Genomic DNA, 24,304 nt, shown 5'->3' with positions numbered 1-24,304 from the left:
TATCAAAATCCAAGATGGCTGCCTGTCGGCCATGTTGTTTATCCGATCAGTCTCAAAAGTTGCCCTGCACAGCTAAGGACCAAGGGGAACCTGCATATAAAATTTGAGAAAGATCCCTCTGGTACTTCTTGAGAAATACCGATAACAAGAATTGTTTACGGACGGACGACGGACGATGGACGGACGACGGACCACGGACGCAGGGTGATTTGAATAGCCCACCATCAGATGATGGTGGGCTAAAAATTTGAATAATAATAATATTGACAATACAACGTATCCTAAATATATATATTTACATTTGGTGTGGCAAAGCCCTTCTATATTACTACTAACGTACTGCCAATAGCAGCTTCATCTTATGAGACTATAACTGAAGTTGGTCTTTGCACCTCCGAGCGACTTAACAGTGTCACTACCGAACTTATCGGTATCTTCTGCTTTGATCCCGAACACCAGCTGCCTGTCTCAAGTGTCTGTGAGATCAACAAACAATTTTACGCCTGGATTTTTCACCAATTCAACCATCTCCGGTTGCACGATCAACATCAACAACATGCCGGACCGCAAATATAACTCTGACCTGATTACTGCGGGCTTCCGCTGAGTGCGCGCGCCGGATATAGGTCGCAATAAAATCGGAAAATGTTTTACGAAACTTGAATAGTTACTAACAAAATGTCATTTGTTACTATTAATGAATCGAGAATATGATATATATATAAATCAAAATCAAATGAATTATGAACAAAAGTTGCGGAGTCTTTTCTATTTTGTATGGGAAATAGCGCATGACGTCAGCTGTTATCTTTGTGCCGTTCTAGATACTGACCTGACCTGACAGTAATAAGCGGGAAATTTGAAATTTGGAAAAGACATAATTTATTTTTGCGAATTCTCATTATGGAAATATAAATATAAGCAATAAACTGCATAGATGTGGCAGACCAACTGGTATAACTGCCACATGTGTCACAGACAAACTTTTCATGGTGCGCTAGTGCGCACCATTCAGTTTGTCTGTGACACATGTGGCAGTTATACCAGTTGGTCTGCCACATCTATGCAGTTTATTGCTTAATTGAATACCTATATAAACCAGACACTCAGCGACTGTAAGAGTGGAAATTGTCACGGTGTGGAAATGATGAAGTAAATTAGTGCAAACATATCTCCACCTGAATATATAAAATATGGATTTTAGCGGTATAGAATATATTAATTCTAGAACTATCATCAGTGTAAAAATGTCCACATCCTAATCAGTTGAAATAGTCACAATGCGAAGATTTCCACGCGTGATAATTTCCAGTCTATGTAACAGTCGCTGTGTAAGGTGTCTGTAAGGTGTCAGTGTAAGGTGTCAGAGTGAGGTGTCAGTGTAAGGTGTCTGTGTCAGGTGTCTGTGTGAGGTGTCAGGTGTCTGTGTAAGGTAGCAGTGTAAGATGTCTGTGTGAGGTGTCTGTGTGAGGTGTCAGGTGTCTGTGTAAGGTGTCTGTGTAAGGTGTCTGTGTGAGGTGTCTGTGTAAGGTGTCAGTGTAAAGTGTATGTAAGGTGTCAGTGTAAGGTATTTGTGTAAGGTGTCTGTAAGGTGTCAGTGTAAGGTGTCAGTGTAATGTGTCAGTGTGAGGTGTCTGTGTGAGGTCAGTATGTGTGAGGTGTCTGTGTAAGGTGTCTGTGTCAGGTGTCTGTGTGAGGTGTCAGGTGTCTGTGTAAGGTGTCTGTGTAAGGTAGCAGTGTAAATTGTTTGTGTGAGGTGGCTGTGTGAGGTGTCTGTGTATGGGGTCTGTAAGGTGTCAGTGTAAAGTGTATGTAAGGTGTAAGGTGTCAATGTCAGGTGTCTGTGTGAGGTGTGAGGTGTATGTGTCAGTGTAAAGTGTATGTAAGGTGTAAGGTGTCAATGTCAGGTGTCTGTGTGAGGTGTGAGGTGTATGTGTCAGTGTAAAGTGTATGTAAGGTGTCTGTGTAAGGTATCAGTGTAAGGTGTCAGTGTAAGGTGTAAGTGTGAGGTGTCAGTGTAGGGTGTCAGTGTAAGGTGTCAATGTCAGGTGTCTGTGTGAGGTGTGAGGTGTCTGTGTAAGGTAGCAGTGTAAGGTGTCTGTGTGAGGTAGCAGTGTAAAGTGTCTGTGTAAGGTGTCTGTGTCAGGTGTCTGTGTGAGGTAGCAGTGTAAGGGGTCTGTGTAAGGTGTCTGTAATGTGTCAGTGTAAAGTATCAGTGTAAGGTGTCAGTGTAAGGTGTAAGTGTGAGGTGTCAGTGTAGCGTGTCAGTGTAAGGTGTCAATGTGAGGTGTCTGTGTGAGGTGTGAGGTGTCTGTGTAAGGTGTCAGTATAATGTGTCTGTGTGAGGTGCCAGGTGTCTGTGTAAAGTGTATGTGTAAGGTAGCAGTGTAAGTTGTGTGTGTGAGGTGGCTGTGTGAGGTGTCTGTGTAAGGGAGCAGTGTAAGGTGTCTGTGTAAGGTGTCAGTGTGACGTGTATGTGTGAGGTGTCTGTGTAAGGTGTCTGTGTCAGATGTCTGTGTGAGGTGTCAGGTGTCTGTGTAAAGTGTCTGTGTAAGGTAGCAGTGTAAGTTGTGTGTGTGAGGTGGCTGTGTGAGGTGTCTGTGTAAGGTGTCAGTATAATGTGTCTGTGTGAGGTGGCTATGTGAGGTGTCTGTGTAAGGAGTCTGTGAGGTGTCTGTAAGGTGTCAGTGTAAGGGGTCAGTGTCAGGTGTCTGTGTGAGGTGTCAGTGTGTGTATGTAAGGTGTCAGTGTAAGGTGTCTGTGTAAGGTATCAGTGTAAGGTGTCAGTGTAAGGTGTCAGTGTAAAGTGTAAGTGTGAGGTGTCAGTGTAAGGTGTCAGTATAAGGTGTCAGTGTAAGGTGTCAGTGTCAGGTGTCTGTGTGAGGTGTATGTGTAAGGTAGCAGTGTAAGGTGTCTGTGTGAGGTAGCAGTGTAAGGTGTCTGTAAGGTGTCAGTGTAAAGTTTATGTAAGGTGTCAGTGTAAGGTGTCAGTGTAAGGTGTCAGTGTAAGGTGTCTGTGTAAGGTAGCAGTGTAAGGTGTTTGTGTGAGGTGGCTATGTGAGGTGTCTGTGTAAGGAGTCTGTAAGGTGTCTGTAAGGTGTCAGTGTAAAGTGTATCAGTTGAAATAGTCACAATGCGAAGATTTCCAGGCGTGAGAATTTCCGGTCTATGTAACAGTCGCTGTGTAAGGGGTCTGTAAGTTGTCAGTGTAAGGTGTCAGGGTAAGGTGTCAGTGTCAGGTGTCTGTGTGGGGTGTGAGGTGTATGTGTAAGGGAGCAGTGTAAGGTGTTTGTGTGAGCTGGCTATGTGAGGTGTCGGTGTAAGGAGTCTGTAAGGTGTCAGTGAAATAGTCACAATGCGAAGATTTCCAGGCGTGAGAATTTCCGGTCTATGTAACAGTCGCTGTGTAAGGGGTCTGTAAGTTGTCAGTGTAAGGTGTCTGTAACGGGTCAGTGTAAAGTGTATGTTAGGTGTCAGTGTGAGGTGTTTAAGGTGTTAGTGTAAGGTGTTAGTGTAAGGTGTCTGTGTAAGGTGTCAGTGTAAGGTGTCAGTGTAAAGTGTATGTAAGGTGTCTGTGTAAGGTATCAGTGTAAGGTGTCAGTGTAAAGTGTCAGTGTAAAGTGTAAGTGTGAGGTGTCAGTGTAAGGTGTCAGTGTAAGGTGTCAGTGTCAGGTGTCTGTGTGAGGTGTGAGGTGTATGTGTAAGGTAGCAGTGTAAGGTGTCTATGTGAGGTAGCAGTGTAAGGTGTCTGTAAGGTGTCAGTGTAAAGTGTATGTTAGGTGTCAGTGTAAGGTGTCTGTGTGAGGTGTCAGGTGTCTGTGTAAGGTAGCAGTGTAAGGGGTTTGTGTGAGGTGGCTATGTGAAGTGACTGTGTGAGGTGTCTGTGTAAGGTGTCTGTAATGTGTCAGTGTAAAGTGTCAGTGTAAGGTGTCAGTGTAAGATGTCAGTGTTATGTGTCAGTATGAGGTGTCTGTGTAAGGGGTCAGTGTAAGGGGTCAGTGTAAAGGGTATGTAAGGTGTCTGGGTAAGGTATCAGTGTAAGGTGTCAGTGTAATGTGTCAGTGTGTATGTAAGGTGTCTGTGTAAGGTGTCAGGGTAAGGTGTCAGTGTAAAGTGTATGTTAGGGGTCAGTGTAAGGTGGCTGTGTGAGGTGTCTGTGTATGGTGTCTGTAAGGTGTCAGTGTAAAGAGTATGTAAGGTGTCTGTGTAAGGTAGCAGTGTAAGGTGTTTGCGTGAGGTGGCTATGTGAAGTGTCTGTGTGAGGTGTCTGTGTAATGTGTGTGTAAGGTGTCTGTAAGGTGTCAGTGTAAAGGGTATGTTAGGTGTCAGTGTAAGGTGTCAGTGTAAGATGTCAGTGTAAGGTGTCAGTATGAGGTGTCTGTGTAAGGGGTCAGTGTAAGGTATCAGTGTAAAGTGTATGTAAGGTGTCCGTGTAAGGTATCAGTGTAAGGTGTCAGTGTAAGGTATTGTGTAAGGTGTAAGTAAGGTGTCAGTGTAAGGTGTCAGAGTAAAGTGTATGTAAGGTGTCTGTGTAAGGTAGCAGTGTAAGGTGTCTATGTGAGGTAGCAGTGTAAGGGGTCTGTAAGGTGTCAGTGTAAAGTGTATGAAAGGTGTCTGTGTAAGGTATCAGTGTAAGGTGTCAGTGTAATGTGTCAGTGTGAGGTATCTGTGTGAGTTGTCAGTATGAGTTGTCTGTGTAAGGTGTCTGTGTAAGGTGTCGTGTAAGGTATTTGTGTAAGGTGTCTGTAAGGTGTCAGTGGTGTATGTGTAAGGTAGCAGTGTAAGGTGTCTATGTGAGGTAGCAGTGTAAGGTGTCTGTAAGGTGTCAGTGGTGTATGTGTAAGGTAGCAGTGTAAGGTGTTTGTGTGAGCTGGCTATGTGAAGTGTCTGTGTGAGGTGTCTGTGTAAGGTGTCAGTGAAAGGTGTCAGTGTAAAGTGTATGTAAAGTGTCTGTGTAAGGTATCAGTGTAATGTGTCAGTAAAAGGGGTCAGTGTAAGGTGTCAGTGTAATGTGTATGTAAGGTGTCTGTTTAAGGTATCATTGTAAGGTGTCAGTGTAAAGTGTCAGTAAGGTGTCAGTGTAAGGTGTCAGGGTAAGGTGTTTGTGTGAGGTGGCTGTGTCAGTTGTCTGTGTGAGGTGTCTGTGTAAGGTGTCAGTATAATGTGTCTGTGTGTGTCTGTGTAAGGTATCAGTGTAAGGTGTCAGTGTAAAGTGAATGTAAGGTGTCTGTGTAAGGTATCAGTGTAAGGTGTCAGTGTAATGTGTATGTAAGGTGTCTGTTTAAGGTATCATTGTAAGGTGTCAGTGTAAAGTGTATTTAAGGTGTCCGTGTAAGGTATCAGTGTAAGGTGTCAGTGTAATGTGTCAGTGTGAGGTGTCTGTGTGACGTGTATGTGTGAGGTGTCTGTGTAAGGTGTCTGTAAGGGGTCAGTGTAAAGGGTATGTAAGGTGTCTGGGTAAGGTATCAGTGTAAGGTGTCAGTGTAATGTGTCAGTGTAATGTGTCTGTGTAAGGTGTCATTATAAGGTGTCAGTGTGAGTTGTCAGTGTAATGTGTCAGTGTAATATGTCAGTGTAATCAGTGTAATGTGTCAGTGTAATGTGTCAGGGTAATGTGTCATTGTTATGTGTCTGGGTAAGGTGTCAGTATAAGGTGTCAGTGTGATGTATCTGTGTAAGGTGTCAGTATAATGTGTCTGTGTGTGTCTGTGTAAGGTATCAGTGTAAGGTGTCAGTGTAAAGTGCATGTAAGGTGTCTGTGTAAGGTATCATTGTAAGGTGTCAGTGTAAAGTGTATTTAAGGTTACTGTGTAAGGAATCAGTGTAAGGTGTCAGTGTAAAGTATATGTAAGGTGTCTGTGTAAGGTATCAGTGTAATGTGTCAGTAAAAGGGGTCAGTGTAAGGTGTCAGTGTAAGGTATTGTGTAAGGTGTAAGTAAGGTGTCAGTGTAAGGTGTCAGAGTGAGGTGTCAGTGTACGGTGTCTGTGTCAGGTGTCTGTGTGAGGTGTCAGGTGTCAGGTGTCTGTGTAAGGTAGCAGTGTAAGGGGTTTGTGTGAGGTGGCTATGTGAAGTGTCTGTGTGAGGTGTCTGTGTAATGTGTGTGTAAGGTGTCTGTAAGGTGTCAGTGGTGTATGTGTAAGGTAGCAGTGTAAGGTGTTTGTGTGAGCTGGCTATGTGAAGTGTCTGTGTGAGGTGTCTGTGTAAGGTGTCAGTGTAAGGGGTCCGTATGAGGTGTCTGTGTAAGGTGTCTGTGTAAGTTGTCTGTGTAAGGTGTCAGTATGAGGTATCTGTGTAATATGTCAGTATGAGGTGTCTGTGTAAGGTGTCAGTGTAATGCGTCAGTGTAAGTTGTCTGTGTAAGGTGTCAGTGTGAGTTGTCTGTGTAAGGTATCAGTGTAATGTGTCAGTAAAAGGTGTCAGTGTAAGGTGTCAGTGTAATGTGTCAGTGTGAGGTGTCTGTGTGAGTTGTCAGTGTGAGTTGTCTGTGTAAGGTGTCTGTGTAAGTTGTCTGTGTAAGGTGTCAGTATGAGGTATCTGTGTAATATGTCAGTATGAGGTGTCTGTGTAAGGTGTCAGTGAAATGCGTCAGTGTAAGTTGTCTGTGTAAGGGGTCAGTGTGAGTTGTCTGTGTAAGGTATCAGTGTAATGTGTCAGTAAAAGGGGTCAGTGTAAGGTGTCAGTGTAATGTGTCAGTGTAAGTTGTCTGTGTAAGGTGTCAGTGTGAGTTGTCTGTGTAAGGTATCAAGTGTGAGTTGTCTGTGTAAGGTGTCTGTGTAAGTTGTCTGTGTAAGGTGTCAGTATGAGGTATCTGTGTAATATGTCAGTATGAGGTGTCTGTGTAAGGCGTGAGTGTAATGCGTCAGTGTAAGTTGTCTGTGTAAGGCGTCAGTGTGAGTTGTCTGTGTAAGGTATCAAGTGTGAGTTGTCTGTGTAAGGTGTCTGTGTAAGTTGTCTGTGTAAGGTGTCAGTATGAGGTATCTGTGTAATATGTCAGTATGAGGTGTCTGTGTAAGGTGTCAGTGAAATGCGTCAGTGTAAGTTGTCTGTGTAAGGTGTCAGTGTGAGTTGTCAGTGTAATGTGCCAGTGTAATGTGTCATTGTTATGTGTCTGTGTAAAGTGTCAGTGTAAGGTGTTAGTGTAATGTATCAGTGTAAGGTGTCAGTATAATGTGTCATTGTTATGTGTCTGTGTAAGCTGTCAGTTTAAAGTGTCTGTGTGAGGTGCCAGGTGTCTGTGTAAGGTATCAGTATAATGTGTCTGTGTGAGGTGCCAGGTGTCTGTGTAAGGTATCAGTATAATGTGTCTGTGTGAGGTGCCAGGTGTCTGTGTAAGGTGTCAGTATAATGGTGTCAGTGTAAAGTGTATGTAAGGTGTCTGTGTAAGGTGTCAGTGTAAGGTGTCAGTGTAAGATGTCAGTGTAAGGTGACAGTATGAGGTGTCTGTGTAAGGTGTCAGTGAAATGCGTCAGTGTAAGTTGTCTGTGTAAGGTGTCAGTGTGAGTTGTCAGTGTAATGTGCCAGTGTAATGTGTCATTGTTATGTGTCTGTGTAAGGTGTCAGTATAATGTGTCTGTGTGAGGTGTCAGTGTAATGTGTCTGTGTGAGGTATCAGAATAATGTGTCTGTGTAATGTGTCAGTGTAAGGTGTTTGTGTGAGGTGTCTGTGTAAGGTGTCAGTATAATGTGTCTGTGTGAGGTGTCAGTATAATGTGTCTGTGTGAGGTGTCAGTGTAATGTGTCAGTGTAATGTGTCTGTGTGAAGTGTCAGTGTAATGTGTCAGTGTAATATGTCAGTGTAATGTGTCAGTGTAATGTGTCAGTGTAATGTGCCAGTATAATGTGTCATTGTTATGTGTCTGTGGAAGGGGTCAGTGTAAGGTGTCTGTGTAAGGTGTCAGTGAAATGTGTCAGTGTAATGTGTCTGTGTGAGGTGTCAGTATAATGTGTCTGTGTGAGGTGTCTGTGTAAGGTGTCTGTGTAAGGTGTCAGTGTAATGTGTCAGTGTAATGTGTCTGTGTGAGGTGTCAGTGTAATGTGTAAGTGTAATGTGCCAGTGTAATGTGTCATTGTTATGTGTCTGTGTAAGGTGTCAGTATAATGTGTCTGTGTGAGGTGCCAGGTGTCTGTGTAAGGTGTCAGTATAATGTGTCTGTGTGAGGTGTCTGTGTAAGGTGTCTGTGTAAGGTGTCAGTGTAATGTGTCAGTGTAATGTGTCTGTGTGAGGTGTCAGTGTAATGTGTAAGTGTAATGTGCCAGTGTAATGTGTCATTGTTATGTGTCTGTGTAAGGTGTCAGTATAATGTGTCTGTGTGAGGTGCCAGGTGTCTGTGTAAGGTGTCAGTATAATGTGTCTGTGTGAGGTGTCTGTGTAAGGTGTCTGTACATGTGACTTACCTTTGTTCTTTCCTCACTCTTCATGTTGATCAGGTTCAGATACGAGGCTGAAACACCACATATATTTATCTTTGAAAACATCATTGATTTACTGACAAACTTTATATACATACAATTCATTTGCACATACTTTCATAGAATTAATTTTGTTATCGATGAACATGTTCTTTTATAAACCAAGATAATGAGCTTTTCTATGATCAAGACCAAGAAATACAAAACCAAGAGTATTACTGACCCAGACACTTCTGGACCTCCTGGCTCTTGGATACCAGCAGTGCCCCCATAACCTTGAGGCAGGGTGACGAAGGAAGTTCATCTCGGAGTGACAAGATTGTCTTGATCACAGCATCAGGGTTTGTGGAGCAGAGCTGTTCAATCATATGCACTGTGGACAAAATATGTATCTGGTCAAAGTCATGTCTCATGAAAACTGGAAAAGCATTTGTAATCATTCCGTGAATAAATATTACCATGGTAAGTATATAGAAGTAACAAAAACATTGGGAAATCTTCTATTAGCACTCATATAGAAAATCAATCACATAATGGACATATATATATTGAGCCTTTTTTGAGAGCTACACCATATAACTTACAATCAGAGGCCACTCCGTCTACGTTGGCAAAACCTCCCTCGTCCTTAAAGTAGCGCATAAACTGGTGAAGGGTGACAACACACGTGGTGTTGATCTTTTCTGGGTCGTAGCTTGGCACGTCTAGTATCCTCATCACAAGGTGTCGTAACACTGTAAGGGAATCATTCATTAACGACAAATAGTACAACACACGTTGTGTTGATCTTTTCTGGGTCGTAACTTGGCGTGTCTAGTATCCTCATCACAAGGTGTCATAACACTGTAAGGGAATCATTCATTAACGACAAATAGTCCAACGTCCCAGTCTCAGTTTATCATCATCCCCTAGTGAAACTGATCTAAAGTAAACGTGACAAGAACCAATATGTTTTCTGCTCAAAATGTATACATTGTATGTAAATGAACATGTCTGATACTCTGCTTTATACAGATTTCTAAGTTCAAGGATTTAAGTCTCAGTTTCCACAACTTTATATAATAAATATTGCCTTTTGATGTTACCTTTTTTAGGATCCTTGTTGTACTTGGACTGAAGCTGCGGACCGTACTTCTGCTCCAGGCTCGACACTAACTTCTCCGGGTGTATGTACAACATGTTGTGGTCCGTACAACGTGCCCAGAACTCTCGCAGACTCTTGTCATCTGTCAGCTCCGTCATCACTGTCAATAATCGTAAACATACAATAAAACATTGGGTATACAGGAAACCTGACAAAACTTACACCATGCAGACTTTTATATAACAAAATGATATAAATATTTGACATGATTACATGTATGTGTCCCCAAAAAACTTATTCTTTGCCCTAGTTATACCAACACTCTTCCATGTGTCCCATACAATCAGGAATCCCTTGGTGCCAGTAAAGTTTGATGGCAATGTAGGAATTAAACAGTAGTGAGAAGAAAGGCTTTGGTGTCTGTTCAAATCATTAATTGAAAACATGCTTTAGTAAAACAATGTATTACCATAAAAATACATAAGAGTAAAAAACAAAGACTTTGTTTCTGATTGCATGTGATCCATTATAACTTAACCTTTATAAAATCAGGAAGTACATTGAATATAAAATGACCATGGAGATTCCAAAATAGTGAGAAATCAATACAAGTGATAACTATAACAGGAAGAGAAAAGGTTTTGATACGAACATCTGTGATAATTATTTCTAAAGGTGTTGTACTAAAGACGTATCTGACAGGAGGTCTACGACAGAGTCTGAACCGACCACCTTTATAAGGTATTGTACTAAAGACGTACCTGACAAGAGGTCTACGACAGAGTCTGAACCGGCCACCTTTATAAGGTATTGTACTAAAGACGTACCTGACAAGAGGTCTACGACAGAGTCTGAACCGGCCACCTTTATAAAGTGTTGTATTTAGGACGTACCTGACAGGAGGTCTACGGCAGAGTCTGTACTGGACACCTTTATAAGGTGTTGTATTTAGGACTTACCTGACAGGAGGTCTACGACCGAGTCTGTATCGGCCACCTTTATAAGGTGTTCTATGATCTCTGCCTGTTTCTGTAGCTTGTCTAATGCATAGATTTCACGACACTTCAGTGGGCCAAAATTACCCAGACTCTGCAATATAAAAGCATCAATTTTTATTAAATGATAACTTTGCTTCATACCCTCAGATAGTTCATTTATTGTATCCGACACATTCTGACCTACATCCTGACAGTTTGGTGTGCAAAATCAAAGATTCGAACAAATGCCCAAAAAGAATCATTTTCTTCATGACTTAAACTGTAGTTTGATCTTTCCCCAGGTGTATATCTAACTTACATTCAAACCTCATTTTTTTTTTTATATATACAACCCATTAAAATAAACAGATACTTTAAAAATTCATCTTGAAAATATACAGCTGTGTGACACTGTAAAAGATTTGAATTACAGTTTATGATATTTAAATCCCAAAAGACGCCATACCTCGAGTAGGCGTTCACAGTACACAAGGTGGTATATGAGGGCGTGGTCCACTTGGTCATTCCCTGTGGTGGGAGGCAGGGGACTTGACCCTTCACTTGACCCCAGCTGTGTGTCCTCACTCAGACGCTTGGCCAGTGACTCGATGCCCGAGTCAGCTGTCTTAGCCGTGGATTCAGGACTGGATATGATATTGTCAAATGCCGCTTGGTCTCTGAGACAGAAACATCTCGAAAAATTTAGGATGCAATAATGCAATAAAGTATTTCATGAAATTACTTTCTATTTCTAAAAAAAATGACAACTTTTAATTTCACAGAAATAGTGATATCATTCAGATCTAGCACATCCTTAAAAGAAAATGAGACAAATGAAAATTTTGATCACAAATTTCCTGAAAATCCAACATCTGTAATGAATTGGATTTCAAAATGAAACAAAGAGAAGTTGAGGGGTACTTACACCTGAGCTTCTGCCTCCTCTACTGTAGTTTCCTCAGTATTAAGGAAATCGAACGCCTCAAGAGCACTCTCTATGGATATACTGATACTGGAGGATCGGGAGCTACACCGAGACTCCTTCTGTAAACACAAAAACACAGTAGAAACACAAATCATTCCTGTGTTATGTCACAGGGACATATACTTCTGTTTATATATAGCTACATTGTATACTGAAAAAGCCAAAGAGGACACTATAATATGAAGGTACCTGACTAAGTGCTACAGAATTACTTTGCCATACATATGTGATGCAGAGTTACTTAATCTCATTATATAATTCAAAATATTACCTATATGACTTTAATATTTGAATTTTACAAATAATTTCCTTTTATTTTCTTACCCTAAGTACATGTTCCAGGGTAACTACCACATCCTCCAGTCGTTCGAGTTCACGGTACTGCCCGTGGAAGTCCTCGAGGGAAGTCTGTAGCGAATTGAGAGCATCCTCTACCGTTTGTGGTTCCTCTCGTACGTGGCTACCACTGTGACTGGACGCCACAGGGAAGTGGAGGTGGTTGAAAACAGATGAGGGCAGGGTGGAGTGTGACAAAACGGGGGACGAGGGGTGGACCGGGAACTGGTGAAGCCCCTCCCTAGTTAGGGGCGGAGACCGGGGCCTTGTCTCCAGGGGTGGGGATGGAGGAGAGGTGAGGGGCTTCTTTGGCTGTACAGGAGAGGATGTGGGAAGGTTGATGGCACTGGAGAAGCCTGAGTCTCTATGGAGTAGTCTCCCCTCACTTGAAGGGTAGGGAGAAGATTGGGCACTTGTACTGCTGGCCGCTCGGAACACAAAGTTATCATCCTTGGCAAGTGAGAGAGGTGTTGAGAATCGACGTTCCTGCTTGTCTGATAAACTCATGTAGCTCCCATTCTACAACATTATACGATGCTTGTTGATTATTTGTTCTGTATTGAATATCAACATAACAAGATCATAAAGGACTCTAACAAAACCTGGTGTCAATGCTAAAGCTGATTTAAACAAAATACATCAGAATTTGTCCTTTTAGAAAACGGAACACTTAAGATCCATTTTTGGTTGTTACAGGAAGTCAATATTACTAATGGTAAACAACACATCAGGTATTGCTACTTACTAACTCGCCATTCAGAGCTAGTACAGATACGGGGCGTCTCCGCGGTGTGGTGGCTGCTCGCATAGGAACCTCGAAGTAGGACATGCTCTCCTCCACGCCATCTAGTGGGCTGTCGGAACAACAACACGATTAGTTAGAAGTAAGACTATAGCAACATTTTGTTCTCTTTAGACATTTGGTGAAAATTGTTCCTTTGCAAACATTTATAAATTTGATTTTTAAACTTCCTGCATAAACTACATTATAGATTTATTTTAATGTGAGAAAAACATTGGAAAAGTACATTATTTTTCATACAAAATATTAAAAAAAACAATGAATTAGTAAAAAAAGTTTCTATTTTTAATTAAACAATTTCACAAATGATTATTTTCAAAAGACCCCCTTCCCCTGAAAATCAATGAGAAATGTCATTCGGCGTATATCAGTTGTGAGCAGATAAAGGTCGTATACTCAAATTTGATACCAAGGATAAAACAGGGTGAGGTAGTTGATTTGGGATTCCAGTTGCCAGTCACTATCAGATACACATGACGCACTGTATAACATGAAATGTTGGTTGTTTATAAACATTCGTGGTTTTCGTGGTTGCTATGGAACCATGAAAATAACTATAACGAATTTGAATGATATACAAAATTTAGTACGTGTCTACTGATTGTTAATATAGGATATCCATGAAAGTTTGTACCACGAAACCATCTAAATAGCTTCAAACCACAAAGGAAAGTACCCACGAACATTTCGTGTTATACAGTAATACATTTTGGAGGTGTTTAGACTTACTTCCATGTGATGACAATGCTGAGTTTGAGTGAGCCGTTGGTGTTGATGCTGACGGTCATGAGTTGAGGGTTGGAGGAGAAAAGGTCACGAGTATCACAGCTTTTCTGACCAAGTAGAACGGACTTAAAACTACGAGCCTCCACTCCCTGTATATTAAAAAGATCAAAGGTTTTGAATAGTTTAAATGGCAGGAACAAACAAAAGATTTGAATGTGATGGGAGTTCTTCTGTTTAACTTAAGAACTCTTGGATTTTCTCCCTTCCTGATGTTTAAAGAAACCCTTTCTATCTACATTTTAGTGTTGTTATGTCACTGCAGAAAAAATGGCCTAATCACAAATAAACAATATCCTACAGACATATTTAATTACTTTGTCAGGTGGTCCAAGTCAAAACACTAGGAACATATAATTACGGTATATAAATAGTCTCTTACCTTGATGTGTATGATGTCACCGACTAGAGCCTTAAATGTGTACTCCGCGTTGTCCCATCTCTGAGCACCATTTTTCTCTACACGCCCTTTTGACTTCCATTTCTGGGTGCCATGTTTTAAGGAAATTTCAAACACATCGCCCGGACAAAGTCGTGCAAATCCAGCCATTCCTACAAGTCAGAAACATTGAACAAATTAGGTAAGGAGCCCTGATGAACCGTTCAGAGCCTTGATAAACGGCTCAAAGCCCAAATAAACCTATTGTTTTAAGTATTTTTACAAACACAACAGCAGAATACTCAGTTAGTTGTTATCTGTCACTTCCTTACCTTTTAATTTACAGTTAAATGTTCCCAGCATTGCCTCTAACTGAGCCTCTATGGCACACATTGTCTGAAAGACAAAAAATAATTTCTAAAAGTATTCTTAAATTCAATATACTTCTTCTTAACATAATTAACAGTCCAGCCTTGCATTTTGACAGTGAAACAGAAAAATATTCTCTATCTTTTTTTTTTATATGGTGATACCTGAGACAACAGTTATTTACAGACTATAGGTATATAAACTAGAAATAATTGTTATAATGTACACAGGTAACCAGATGACTGTTAAAACCTTTACAGGTTATAAGCAGAATTAGCCGTTACATGTACCTGGTATTTGTAAACACGTACCTGAGAACATTCTTTCATGCCGTATCTCACACTGGCCAACACCTCTCGTCGTTTGGCCGGGGACAGAATGTATGCCCGCTGCATTGTCTTCGTCCCTGAAACATGGTCACATCATTTAGTAACTCATGGTTGGTATAATATAACTTGTTGGAATCAAGTACAATATTGTCTAATATTTAATTCAAAGGACTATGTATGGTTTGGGCCTTTTTTGGCCCCCAAATCCATCAAAATTATAAATCTGCAATAGAACTTTCAAACGACTGTTTCTTTAATTTTGAATACTTCCCCAGTACTATATTATGTAAACATTTATTTGTGTTTTCAATTTTGGCTGCCATTGTATCCAGGTCGTATTTGCATAAATTATTGAAATTTGAATATTCAGTCAATTTTGACAGGTTTTCACCTAGTTTTTCTCTTAGCTACCATAGAGCGCACTCTTGAACAAAATTTATATTTCTCCTCAAGATGTATTACAGGTGCCTACACATTATCCTTTGATATTAAGTTTGTTCGAATATGCGCTCTATAGTTTCTAGGAGAAAAACTATGCATTTACTGAATATTCAATTTTTTCTAATTAATGCAAAGAACTTGTTACCATGGCAACAATAATTAGAAATATAAATAAATATTTTCATGATAGTATTTGGGAAGTGTTCGAAAATAAAAAAAACCCAGTCATTTCAAAGTTCATTTAAAGGTTTTGAATTTTGATGCATTTGGGGGCCAAAACAGGCCCAAACCATACATAGTCCTTTAGTACAATATTGATAAACAGATAAAGTCAAATTAACTATTTCTATTTTGTGTTTTACGTTAAAACATCAAGACCCTTTCCCATTCCAACCAAATCTTACAAGATATTTTTATTTAACGTATCTTGTTAAATTTAAGGAATATCATGCTCCCCATTTATACAAAGGACATCAATAATTAGTACTCTTTACATTTTACTTAATATACTCATCATTTATTTACTGTATTTAGGTCTTCTCTCAGAAAATCAGCTCTACATTTAAAGTTTTATTAAGACTACACGATATAGAAAATCAGTAGGAAATTTCACATGACCAGTGCTGTGTGATGTAATTGAGATTTCCCCATCAATATGACCCAACATAACTGTTATCAGGGCTGACATTTCCAGCAGAAAATCTTCACAAACGATTTATCTGGACCGATATAACTGATTTTATGTAACAGTTTTATGACACAATATCCTGAATGAGAAATAAAACTGTAGAACTACAAAAGTCTTCCTGCAGTAAAACATATTTATTGGATTTCTATACCTCCCATCAATCACCGAACACATTTAATCCTGACAACAATACGGCTAGAGGAGACCGGTTTCTGAATACCAAGTAATGACACATACGACCTGGGTAGTAAAGTTATACACACTGAGATTATAACGTAATAGTTACGCAGCGAACCCTGTCTAAACCAAACATCACTGAGGCACAATATTTCTGGTCGATATTCACAGGATTTTGAACTACACAGTTTCCATTTACATAGAATTCTATCTAGATTGACAAACTTAAAGGTCTGGGTTATATTGAATTCTAGATTATACAGGGTCAAGTATACACAGGTTACATTTCCCTCCTCTTCTATTTCCTTATAACATAACATTAACATTTCATAGACAAAGTAGGATGGAATACAATAAGGCAAATCTACTGAAAAGCTGACAGCCTTGATCAATGTTTTCTGATCTATATGTGTAAAGGAAATGAGTAATAAAATTGTATACATTTTCTTAGCACTATATCTAAACAGTTAATTTCAAACTTAAAAATGAAATCAAGTTTTAACGAAGGATGCTATCATATACACATTTGACAAAGATTTCCAGATATCATTTTTAACAACTTCCACATATTATTTTATGCTATTTATTGTGGAAGTCAGACATGTAGACGTTTTGTTTTGTTTTTGCAAATAGTGTCAGTATCAACAGTGAATCTCAAATTCACAGTTTGATACACATGTATTGTAACTAAGAAATTAATTGTGCGCAGAGTTTAATTGTGTTGCCTTTGTCTTTTGAAGATCATCAAAGCGTCACAATATTAATCTTGCAAAAATCAGATAGTGGATACTCCCCATGCCATAATACAGCCAACCAAATTTTTGACAGTCATATAAAAACTTCACAATGAACATTTGTGATAAACATGAAGACATTGGCGAGGTAAGTGGCAGGGTGTATTGGTATGTTTGATGATTATACTGTTACATATATAATGGTTGGGGTTGAAGACAGTGGCGAGCTAAGCAGCAGGGTGTACTGGTATGTTTGATGATTAAACTGTTACATGTATAATGGTTGGGGATTGAAGACAGTGGCACGGTAAGCAGCAGGGTGTATTGGTATGTTTGATGATTAAACTGTTACATATATAATGGTTGTGGATTGAAGACATTGGTGAGGTAAGCAGCAGGGTGTACTGGTATGTTTGATGATTAAACTGTTACATGTATAATGGTTGGGGATTGAAGACAGTGGCGAGCTAAGCAGCAGGGTGTACTGGTATGTTTGATGATTAAACTGTTACATATATAATGGTTGTGGATTGAAGACATTGGTGAGGTAAGCAGCAGGGTGTACTGGTATGTTTGATGATTAAACTGTTACATGTATAATGGTTGGGGATTGAAGACAGTGGCGAGCTAAGCAGCAGGGTGTACTGGTATGTTTGATGATTAAACTGTTACATATATAATGGTTGTGGATTGAAGACATTGGTGAGGTAAGCAGCAGGGTGTACTGGTATGTTTGATGATTAAACTGTTACATGTATAATGGTTGGGGATTGAAGACAGTGGCGAGCTAAGCAGCAGGGTGTACTGGTATGTTTGATGATTAAACTGTTACATATATAATGGTTGTGGATTGAAGACATTGGTGAGGTAAGCAGCAGGGTGTACTGGTATGTTTGATGATTAAACTGTTACATGTATAATGGTTGGGGATTGAAGACAGTGGCGAGCTAAGCAGCAGGGTGTACTGGTATGTTTGATGATTAAACTGTTACATATATAATGGTTGTGGATTGAAGACATTGGTGAGGTAAGCAGCAGGGTGTACTGGTATGTTTGATGATTAAACTGTTACATGTATAATGGTTGGGGATTGAAGACAGTGGCGAGGTAAGCAGCAGGGTGTACTGGTATGTTTGATGATTAAACTGTTACATATATAATGGTTGGGGATTGAAGACATTGGTGAGGTAAGCAGCAGGGTGTACTGGTATGTTTGATGATTAAACTGTTACATGTATAATGGTTGGGGATTGAAGACAGTGGTGAGGTAAGCAGCAGGGTGTACTGGTATGTTTGATGATTAAACTGTTACATGTATAATGGTTGGGGATTGAAGACAGTGGCGAGGTAAGCAGCAGGGTGTACTGGTATGTTTGATGATTAAACTGTTACATATATAATGGTTGGGGATTGAAGACATTGGTGAGGTAAGCAGCAGGGTGTACTGGTATGTTTGATGATTAAACTGTTACATGTATAATGGTTGGGGATTGAAGACAGTGGTGAGGTAAGCAGCAGGGTGTACTGGTATGTTTGATGATTAAACTGTTACATGTATAATGGTTGGGGATTGAAGACAGTGGTGAGGTAAGCAGCAGGGTGTACTGGTATGTTTGATGATTAAACTGTTACATGTATAATGGTTGGGGATTGAAGACATTGGTGAGGTAAGCAGCAGGGTGTACTGGTATGTTTGATGATTAAACTGTTACATGTATAATGGTTGGGGATTGAAGACAGTGGTGAGGTAAGCAGCAGGGTGTACTGGTATGTTTGATGATTAAACTGTTACATGTATAATGGTTGGGGATTGAAGACATTGGTGAGGTAAGCAGCAGGGTGTACTGGTATGTTTGATGATTAAACTGTTACATGTATAATGGTTGGGGATTGAAGACAGTGGTGAGGTAAGCAGCAGGGTGTACTGGTATGTTTGATGATTAAACTGTTACATGTATAATGGTTGTGGATTGAAGACATTGGTGAGGTAAGCAGCAGGGTGTACTGGTATGTTTGATGATTAAACTGTTACATGTATAATGGTTGGGGATTGAAGACAGTGGTGAGGTAAGCAGCAGGGTGTACTGGTATGTTTGATGATTAAACTGTTACATGTATAACGGTTGGGGATTGAAGACAGTGGTGAGTAAACAGCAGGGTGTACTGGTATGTTTGATGATTAAACTGTTACATGTATAAAGGTTGTGGATTGAAGACATTGGTGAGGTAACAGCAGGGTGTACTGGTATGTTTGATGATTAAACTGTTACATGTATAATGGTTGTGGATTGAAGACAGTGGCGAGGTAAGCAGCAGGGTGTACTGGTATGTTTGATGATTAAACTGTTATATGTATAATGGTTGTGGATTGAAGACAGTGGTGAGGTAAGCAGCAGGGTGTACTGGTATGTTTGATGATTAAACTGTTACATGTATAATGGTTGGGGATCAGTCATTTGAAGTTTCAATCATCTCTGTGATCCCCAACTCCTTAGTGATTCAGTTTACCTCGAGCTCCATCATGGCCTTGACATCCAGCACGACTTCAATTGAGATTCCCTCCTAATCCCAAGAAACCTTTGTAATGCCCTTTTAGTCTGGGTGATACCAAACACAAATTATAAAACCATACCTTATCACATGACCTGATGCAAATTAAAGCCACCAGATATTTTTAAAGGCCTAGCTTGCCCTGTATTTCCTTTTTTTATTGAAATGTCCTTAGCCTATAAACGTTTTAAGCTTCTGTGGCTGATGAAGTATTCTTAGATCCTCAGTTGAATTAAGATAAAGATGTTGTCTTTCCCTGAGATTGTATCTATGTATTTCTTGTCATATTATCGGGGTTGAGGAAGTCATGACTCACGTTGCCAGGGACAACATACCTTCTCTTAGCTGCTGCTGGACCAAATAGCAGTCATGGAGCTCTTCAATCTGGGAAAACAGTAAAAATATTCAGCTATGACAAACATTTGAAATCTGCATGAGTTCAAAAGTGTCCAGGCTGTTGGCTGGTTGAATGCGGTCATATAGTGGGGTTCACACCATTGTTCAATGAATACTGGGACACTTATTCAGGTGTAGATTTGAAATATCAAAATGATCATTCATATGACTTTATTTATCCTTGTGTGCAAAAAATATGATTTGGTTTTTGCCATGCAGGTTAGTTAGTGGGTTACAACACTGCAGGAGCATATTTACGGATCTATACTAGTTAACATTGCAGACATATATACAAATCACCTGTAGCGTCTATTGATTTCCTATTATACCATTGTTGTACATGTCAGTTTGTGTAACATTATCACACTACCAAAAGTATGGTCAACTTGTCATGAAAGAGGCCGATGTTTGTCATTCCTAATCGATATAAATTAACTTGTATTGTTAAACTTATGACAAGATAACCATTTCTTATATACAGAAAAAAAAACTCAGTAAAAGTATATAGTATGGCTGCTGTTGCTAAGAAACAGATTTTCCAGACAATAATATCTATTTTCTAAAAACTTTGAAGACGCCATAAGACCTGGACCAGTGACATTCTTCTTTAAACATTTCATCATATCTATTATTGTAAGGCTGAACCTGTCAGGAAACGGCTTACAACTGATAGAACTCCAGGAGAGGATGATCTTTTACCATTTAACATTTTTGATTTACTAGTATACTAATACTAGTAAATTAGTATACTAATATTGAGATCTGTAAATGCAACAACATGAAATTTTCTTTTTTCAGTGTAAATTTACCTTAGATAGGTGAAATTCAAGTCTCTTCATATAACGCTCGGCAGCTTTGATTTGCTGAAAGTAAACAAAAACATACATCACTAATTGAATTGACTGCTGCTGAAAGTAAACAAAAACATACATCACTAATTGAATTGACCGCTCTATGACAAGAATAATACCCAAGGGCAGTTTTACTATATAACTTAAGTGGTCAGTTAAGTAAGCTTCTTTGAGGAGAAGATCTTATAATCAATACACATTTGTCTTAAAAACAGGATCTCTAATGAATCGTCGTACGATCCTCTTATTCCACAATCCCTGTATTATCACACTAATACCTGTTACCATAACAACTTACAAACCAATCAGCATGCAGTCGCAGTCTTTCAAAATACTTCCTCAGTTCAGTTTTTGTAAGGTTTTCCAATTTTGGTAAACTTGAACACTGATAACATTTTCATACAATTTCATTAACTAAAACAATTAGCAAGAGATTTTTGCAAAAGCTCACTAACATTGATCCTAATAATATACTAATGTTTTCTTAATTTCACATTTTTCAGTTTATTTTGGAATTTTCTGAAGAGGGGAACAAGTAAGCTTTTCGAAAAAAATTATCTAAAACATTGTACCAAATGTAAGATACAATATATTGTACCATATGATACATTGTACAATATGACACATTGTACCATAAGATATATTGTACCATACAATACATTGTACCATACAATACATTGTACCATACGATACATTGTACCAAATGTTATATACAATATATTGTACAATATGATACATTGTACAATAAGATATATTGTACCATACAATACATTGTACCATACGATACATTGTACCAAATGTTATATACAATATATTGTACCATATGATACATTGTACAATAAAATATATTGTACCATACGATACATTGTACCATACAATACATTGTACCATATGATACATTGTACAATAAGATACATTGTACCATACAATACATTGTACCATACGATACATTGTACCATATGATACATTGTACAATAAGATATATTGTACCATACGATACATTGTACCATACGATACATTGTACCATACGATACATTGCACCATACGATACATTGTACCATACGATACATTGTACCATACAATACATTGTACCATATGATACATTGTACCATACGATATATTGTACCAAATGTTATATACAATGTATTGTACCATATGATACATTGTACCAAATGTTATATTGTACCATACGATACATTGTACCATACGATACATTGTACCATAAGATATATTGTACAATACAATACATTGTACCATACAATACATTGTACCATACGATACATTGTACCAAATGTTATATACAATATATTGTACCATATGATACATTGTACAATAAGATACATTGTACCATACAATACATTGTACCAAATGTTATATACAATATATTGTACCATATGATACATTGTACAATAAGATACATTGTACCATACAATACATTGTACATTAAGATACGTTGTACCATACGATACATTGTACCATACGATACAATGTACCAAATGTTATATACAATATATTGTACCATACGATACATTGTACAATAAGATACGTTGTACCATACGATACATTGTACCATACGATACAATGTACCAAATGTTATATACAATATATTGTACCATACGATGCATTGTACAATAATATACATTGTACCATATGATACATTGTACCATACATTACATTGTACCATACAATACATTGTACCAAATGTTATATACAATATATTGTACCATATGATACATTGTACAATAAGATACATTGTACCATACAATACATTGTACAATAAGATACGTTGTACCATACGATACATTGTACCATACGATACATTGTACCATTAGATACATTGTACCATACAATACATTGTACAATAAGATACGTTGTACCATACGATACATTGTACCATACGATACATTGTACCATACAATACATTGTACAATAAGATACGTTGTACCATACGATACATTGTACCATACGATACATTGCACCATACGATACATTGTACCATACGATACAATGTACCAAATGTTATATACAATATATTGTACCATACGATGCATTGTACAATAATATACATTTTACCATATGATACATTGTACCATACGATACATTGTACGATAATATACGTTGTACCATGATACATTGTAACATACAATACATTGTACAATAAGATACGTTGTACCATACGATACATTGTACCATACGATACATTGCACCATACGATACATTGTACCATACGATACATTGCACCATACGATACATTGTACCATACGATACAATGTACCAAATGTTATATACAATATATTGTACCATACGATACATTGTACAATAATATACGTTGTACCATGATACGTTGTACCATACAATACATTGTACCATACAATACATTGTACCAAATGTTATATACAATATATTGTACCATATGATACATTGTACAATAAGATACATTGTACCATACAATACATTGTACAATAAGATACGTTGTACCATACGATACATTGTACCATACGATACAATGTACCAAATGTTATATACAATATATTGTACCATATGATACATTGTACAATAAGATACATTGTACCATACAATACATTGTACAATAAGATACGTTGTACCATACGATACATTGTACCATACGATACATTGTACAATAATATACATTGTACCATATGTGCATTGTACCATATGATACATTGTACCATACATTACATTGTACCATACAATACATTGTACCAAATGTTATATACGATACATTGTACCATACGATACATTGCACCATACGATACATTGTACCATACGATACATTGCACCATACGATACATTGTACCATACGATACATTGTACCATTAGATACATTGTACCATACGATACATTGTACCATACAATACATTGTACCAAATGTTATATACGATACATTGTACCATACGATACATTGTACAATAATATACGTTGTACCATGATACATTGTACCATACAATACATTGTACAATAAGATACGTTGTACCATACGATACATTGTACCATACGATACATTGTACCATTAGATACATTGTACCATACAATACATTGTACCATACGATACATTGTACCATACGATACATTGTACCAAATGTTATATACAATATATTGTACCATTAGATACATTGTACCATTAGATAACTCTGACTTGGAAATCCCTAAAACATTCCATGACTAAATACATGTTATCACCATATTTAGAGATACATTTAAGTAATTCAACAATCCTAATTGTTTTTACCATATTATACCCTAGTGACTTTCTTTGTGACCTAGTTTATCATCAAGTAAAAATATGATAGTCATAATGTACGCCTACTAACAAACGTCATTATGTAAAATGAATTATTTTACCAATATCTAGGACATTACGGTGAGTCAGATCGGCAATAAATATTGTATGATAATCAGCGGTCCATTTCAATAACGGTTATTGTATCAGGTGTCCAGAGGTATGGTTAACTACGAGAATACAGCCTCTAGATGATTGACGGTGTTACAAGGAATCCTTTAAAAATACAAGAGGCCCAATGGGCCTGCATCGCTCACCTGGTATTAATCTCACACTTGTAATCTTAAAAGTTGACTAAAATACAGCTACAGGCAGAATATCAGTGTTTGATTCATAAGAACCTATTAAAAGATTTAAACATATGATGCCTGTGACCTTGAATGTCGAACAAGGACATTAGGTTCAACAGAGTTTTTAGTCTTCCAACCCAGCATGCTTCTGGCAAAATATCATTACCCTGGACCTTTTGGTTATACAGAACAAATCATTTAAAGATTTAAATATCTATTGACCACTGTGACCTTGAATATGGGTGAAGGTCATTCACTTGGTAGTCCTTCATCCCAGCATGTTAATGGCCAAATATCATCACTCTTGGCCTTTTGCTTATTAAGAAGAAGTCATTCAATGGTTTTAAACATATTTGACCCCTGTGACCTTGAATATATATGTCAAGGTCATTCATTTGAACAAACTTGGTAGTCCTTCATCC

The 24,304-nt window shown here is 38.3% G+C and overlaps 1 protein-coding gene across 6 annotated transcripts in view; it reads right to left on the bottom strand.

Annotated features, from left to right (window-relative positions):
* The window catches only part of LOC110458795 (protein FAM65B-like), a 100,161-nt gene that overhangs the window by 6,061 nt on the left and 69,796 nt on the right, over positions 1 to 24,304 (bottom strand). For all 6 annotated transcript variants that reach the window (XM_021510732.1, XM_021510723.1, XM_021510749.1 and 3 more), the window contains 15 exons: positions 20,250 to 20,303; positions 19,380 to 19,428; positions 14,437 to 14,531; positions 14,089 to 14,152; positions 13,760 to 13,929; positions 13,324 to 13,469; positions 12,538 to 12,646; positions 11,781 to 12,311; positions 11,397 to 11,515; positions 10,938 to 11,148; positions 10,454 to 10,583; positions 9,496 to 9,654; positions 8,995 to 9,144; positions 8,634 to 8,783; positions 8,396 to 8,442 (listed from right to left, as the gene is read on the bottom strand). In XM_021510732.1, coding sequence (XP_021366407.1) covers positions 8,396 to 8,442; positions 8,634 to 8,783; positions 8,995 to 9,144; positions 9,496 to 9,654; positions 10,454 to 10,583; positions 10,938 to 11,148; positions 11,397 to 11,515; positions 11,781 to 12,311; positions 12,538 to 12,646; positions 13,324 to 13,469; positions 13,760 to 13,929; positions 14,089 to 14,152; positions 14,437 to 14,531; positions 19,380 to 19,428; positions 20,250 to 20,303 — 2,184 coding nt within the window. The remainder of the gene's footprint in view (positions 1 to 8,395; positions 8,443 to 8,633; positions 8,784 to 8,994; positions 9,145 to 9,495; positions 9,655 to 10,453; positions 10,584 to 10,937; positions 11,149 to 11,396; positions 11,516 to 11,780; positions 12,312 to 12,537; positions 12,647 to 13,323; positions 13,470 to 13,759; positions 13,930 to 14,088; positions 14,153 to 14,436; positions 14,532 to 19,379; positions 19,429 to 20,249; positions 20,304 to 24,304) is intronic.

Source organism: Mizuhopecten yessoensis, unplaced genomic scaffold (genome assembly GCF_002113885.1).
Source record: "Mizuhopecten yessoensis strain PY_sf001 unplaced genomic scaffold, ASM211388v2 scaffold1285, whole genome shotgun sequence".
Taxonomy (NCBI): Eukaryota; Metazoa; Mollusca; class Bivalvia; order Pectinida; family Pectinidae; genus Mizuhopecten; species Mizuhopecten yessoensis.
This window is presented reverse-complemented; position numbering and strand designations above follow the sequence as displayed.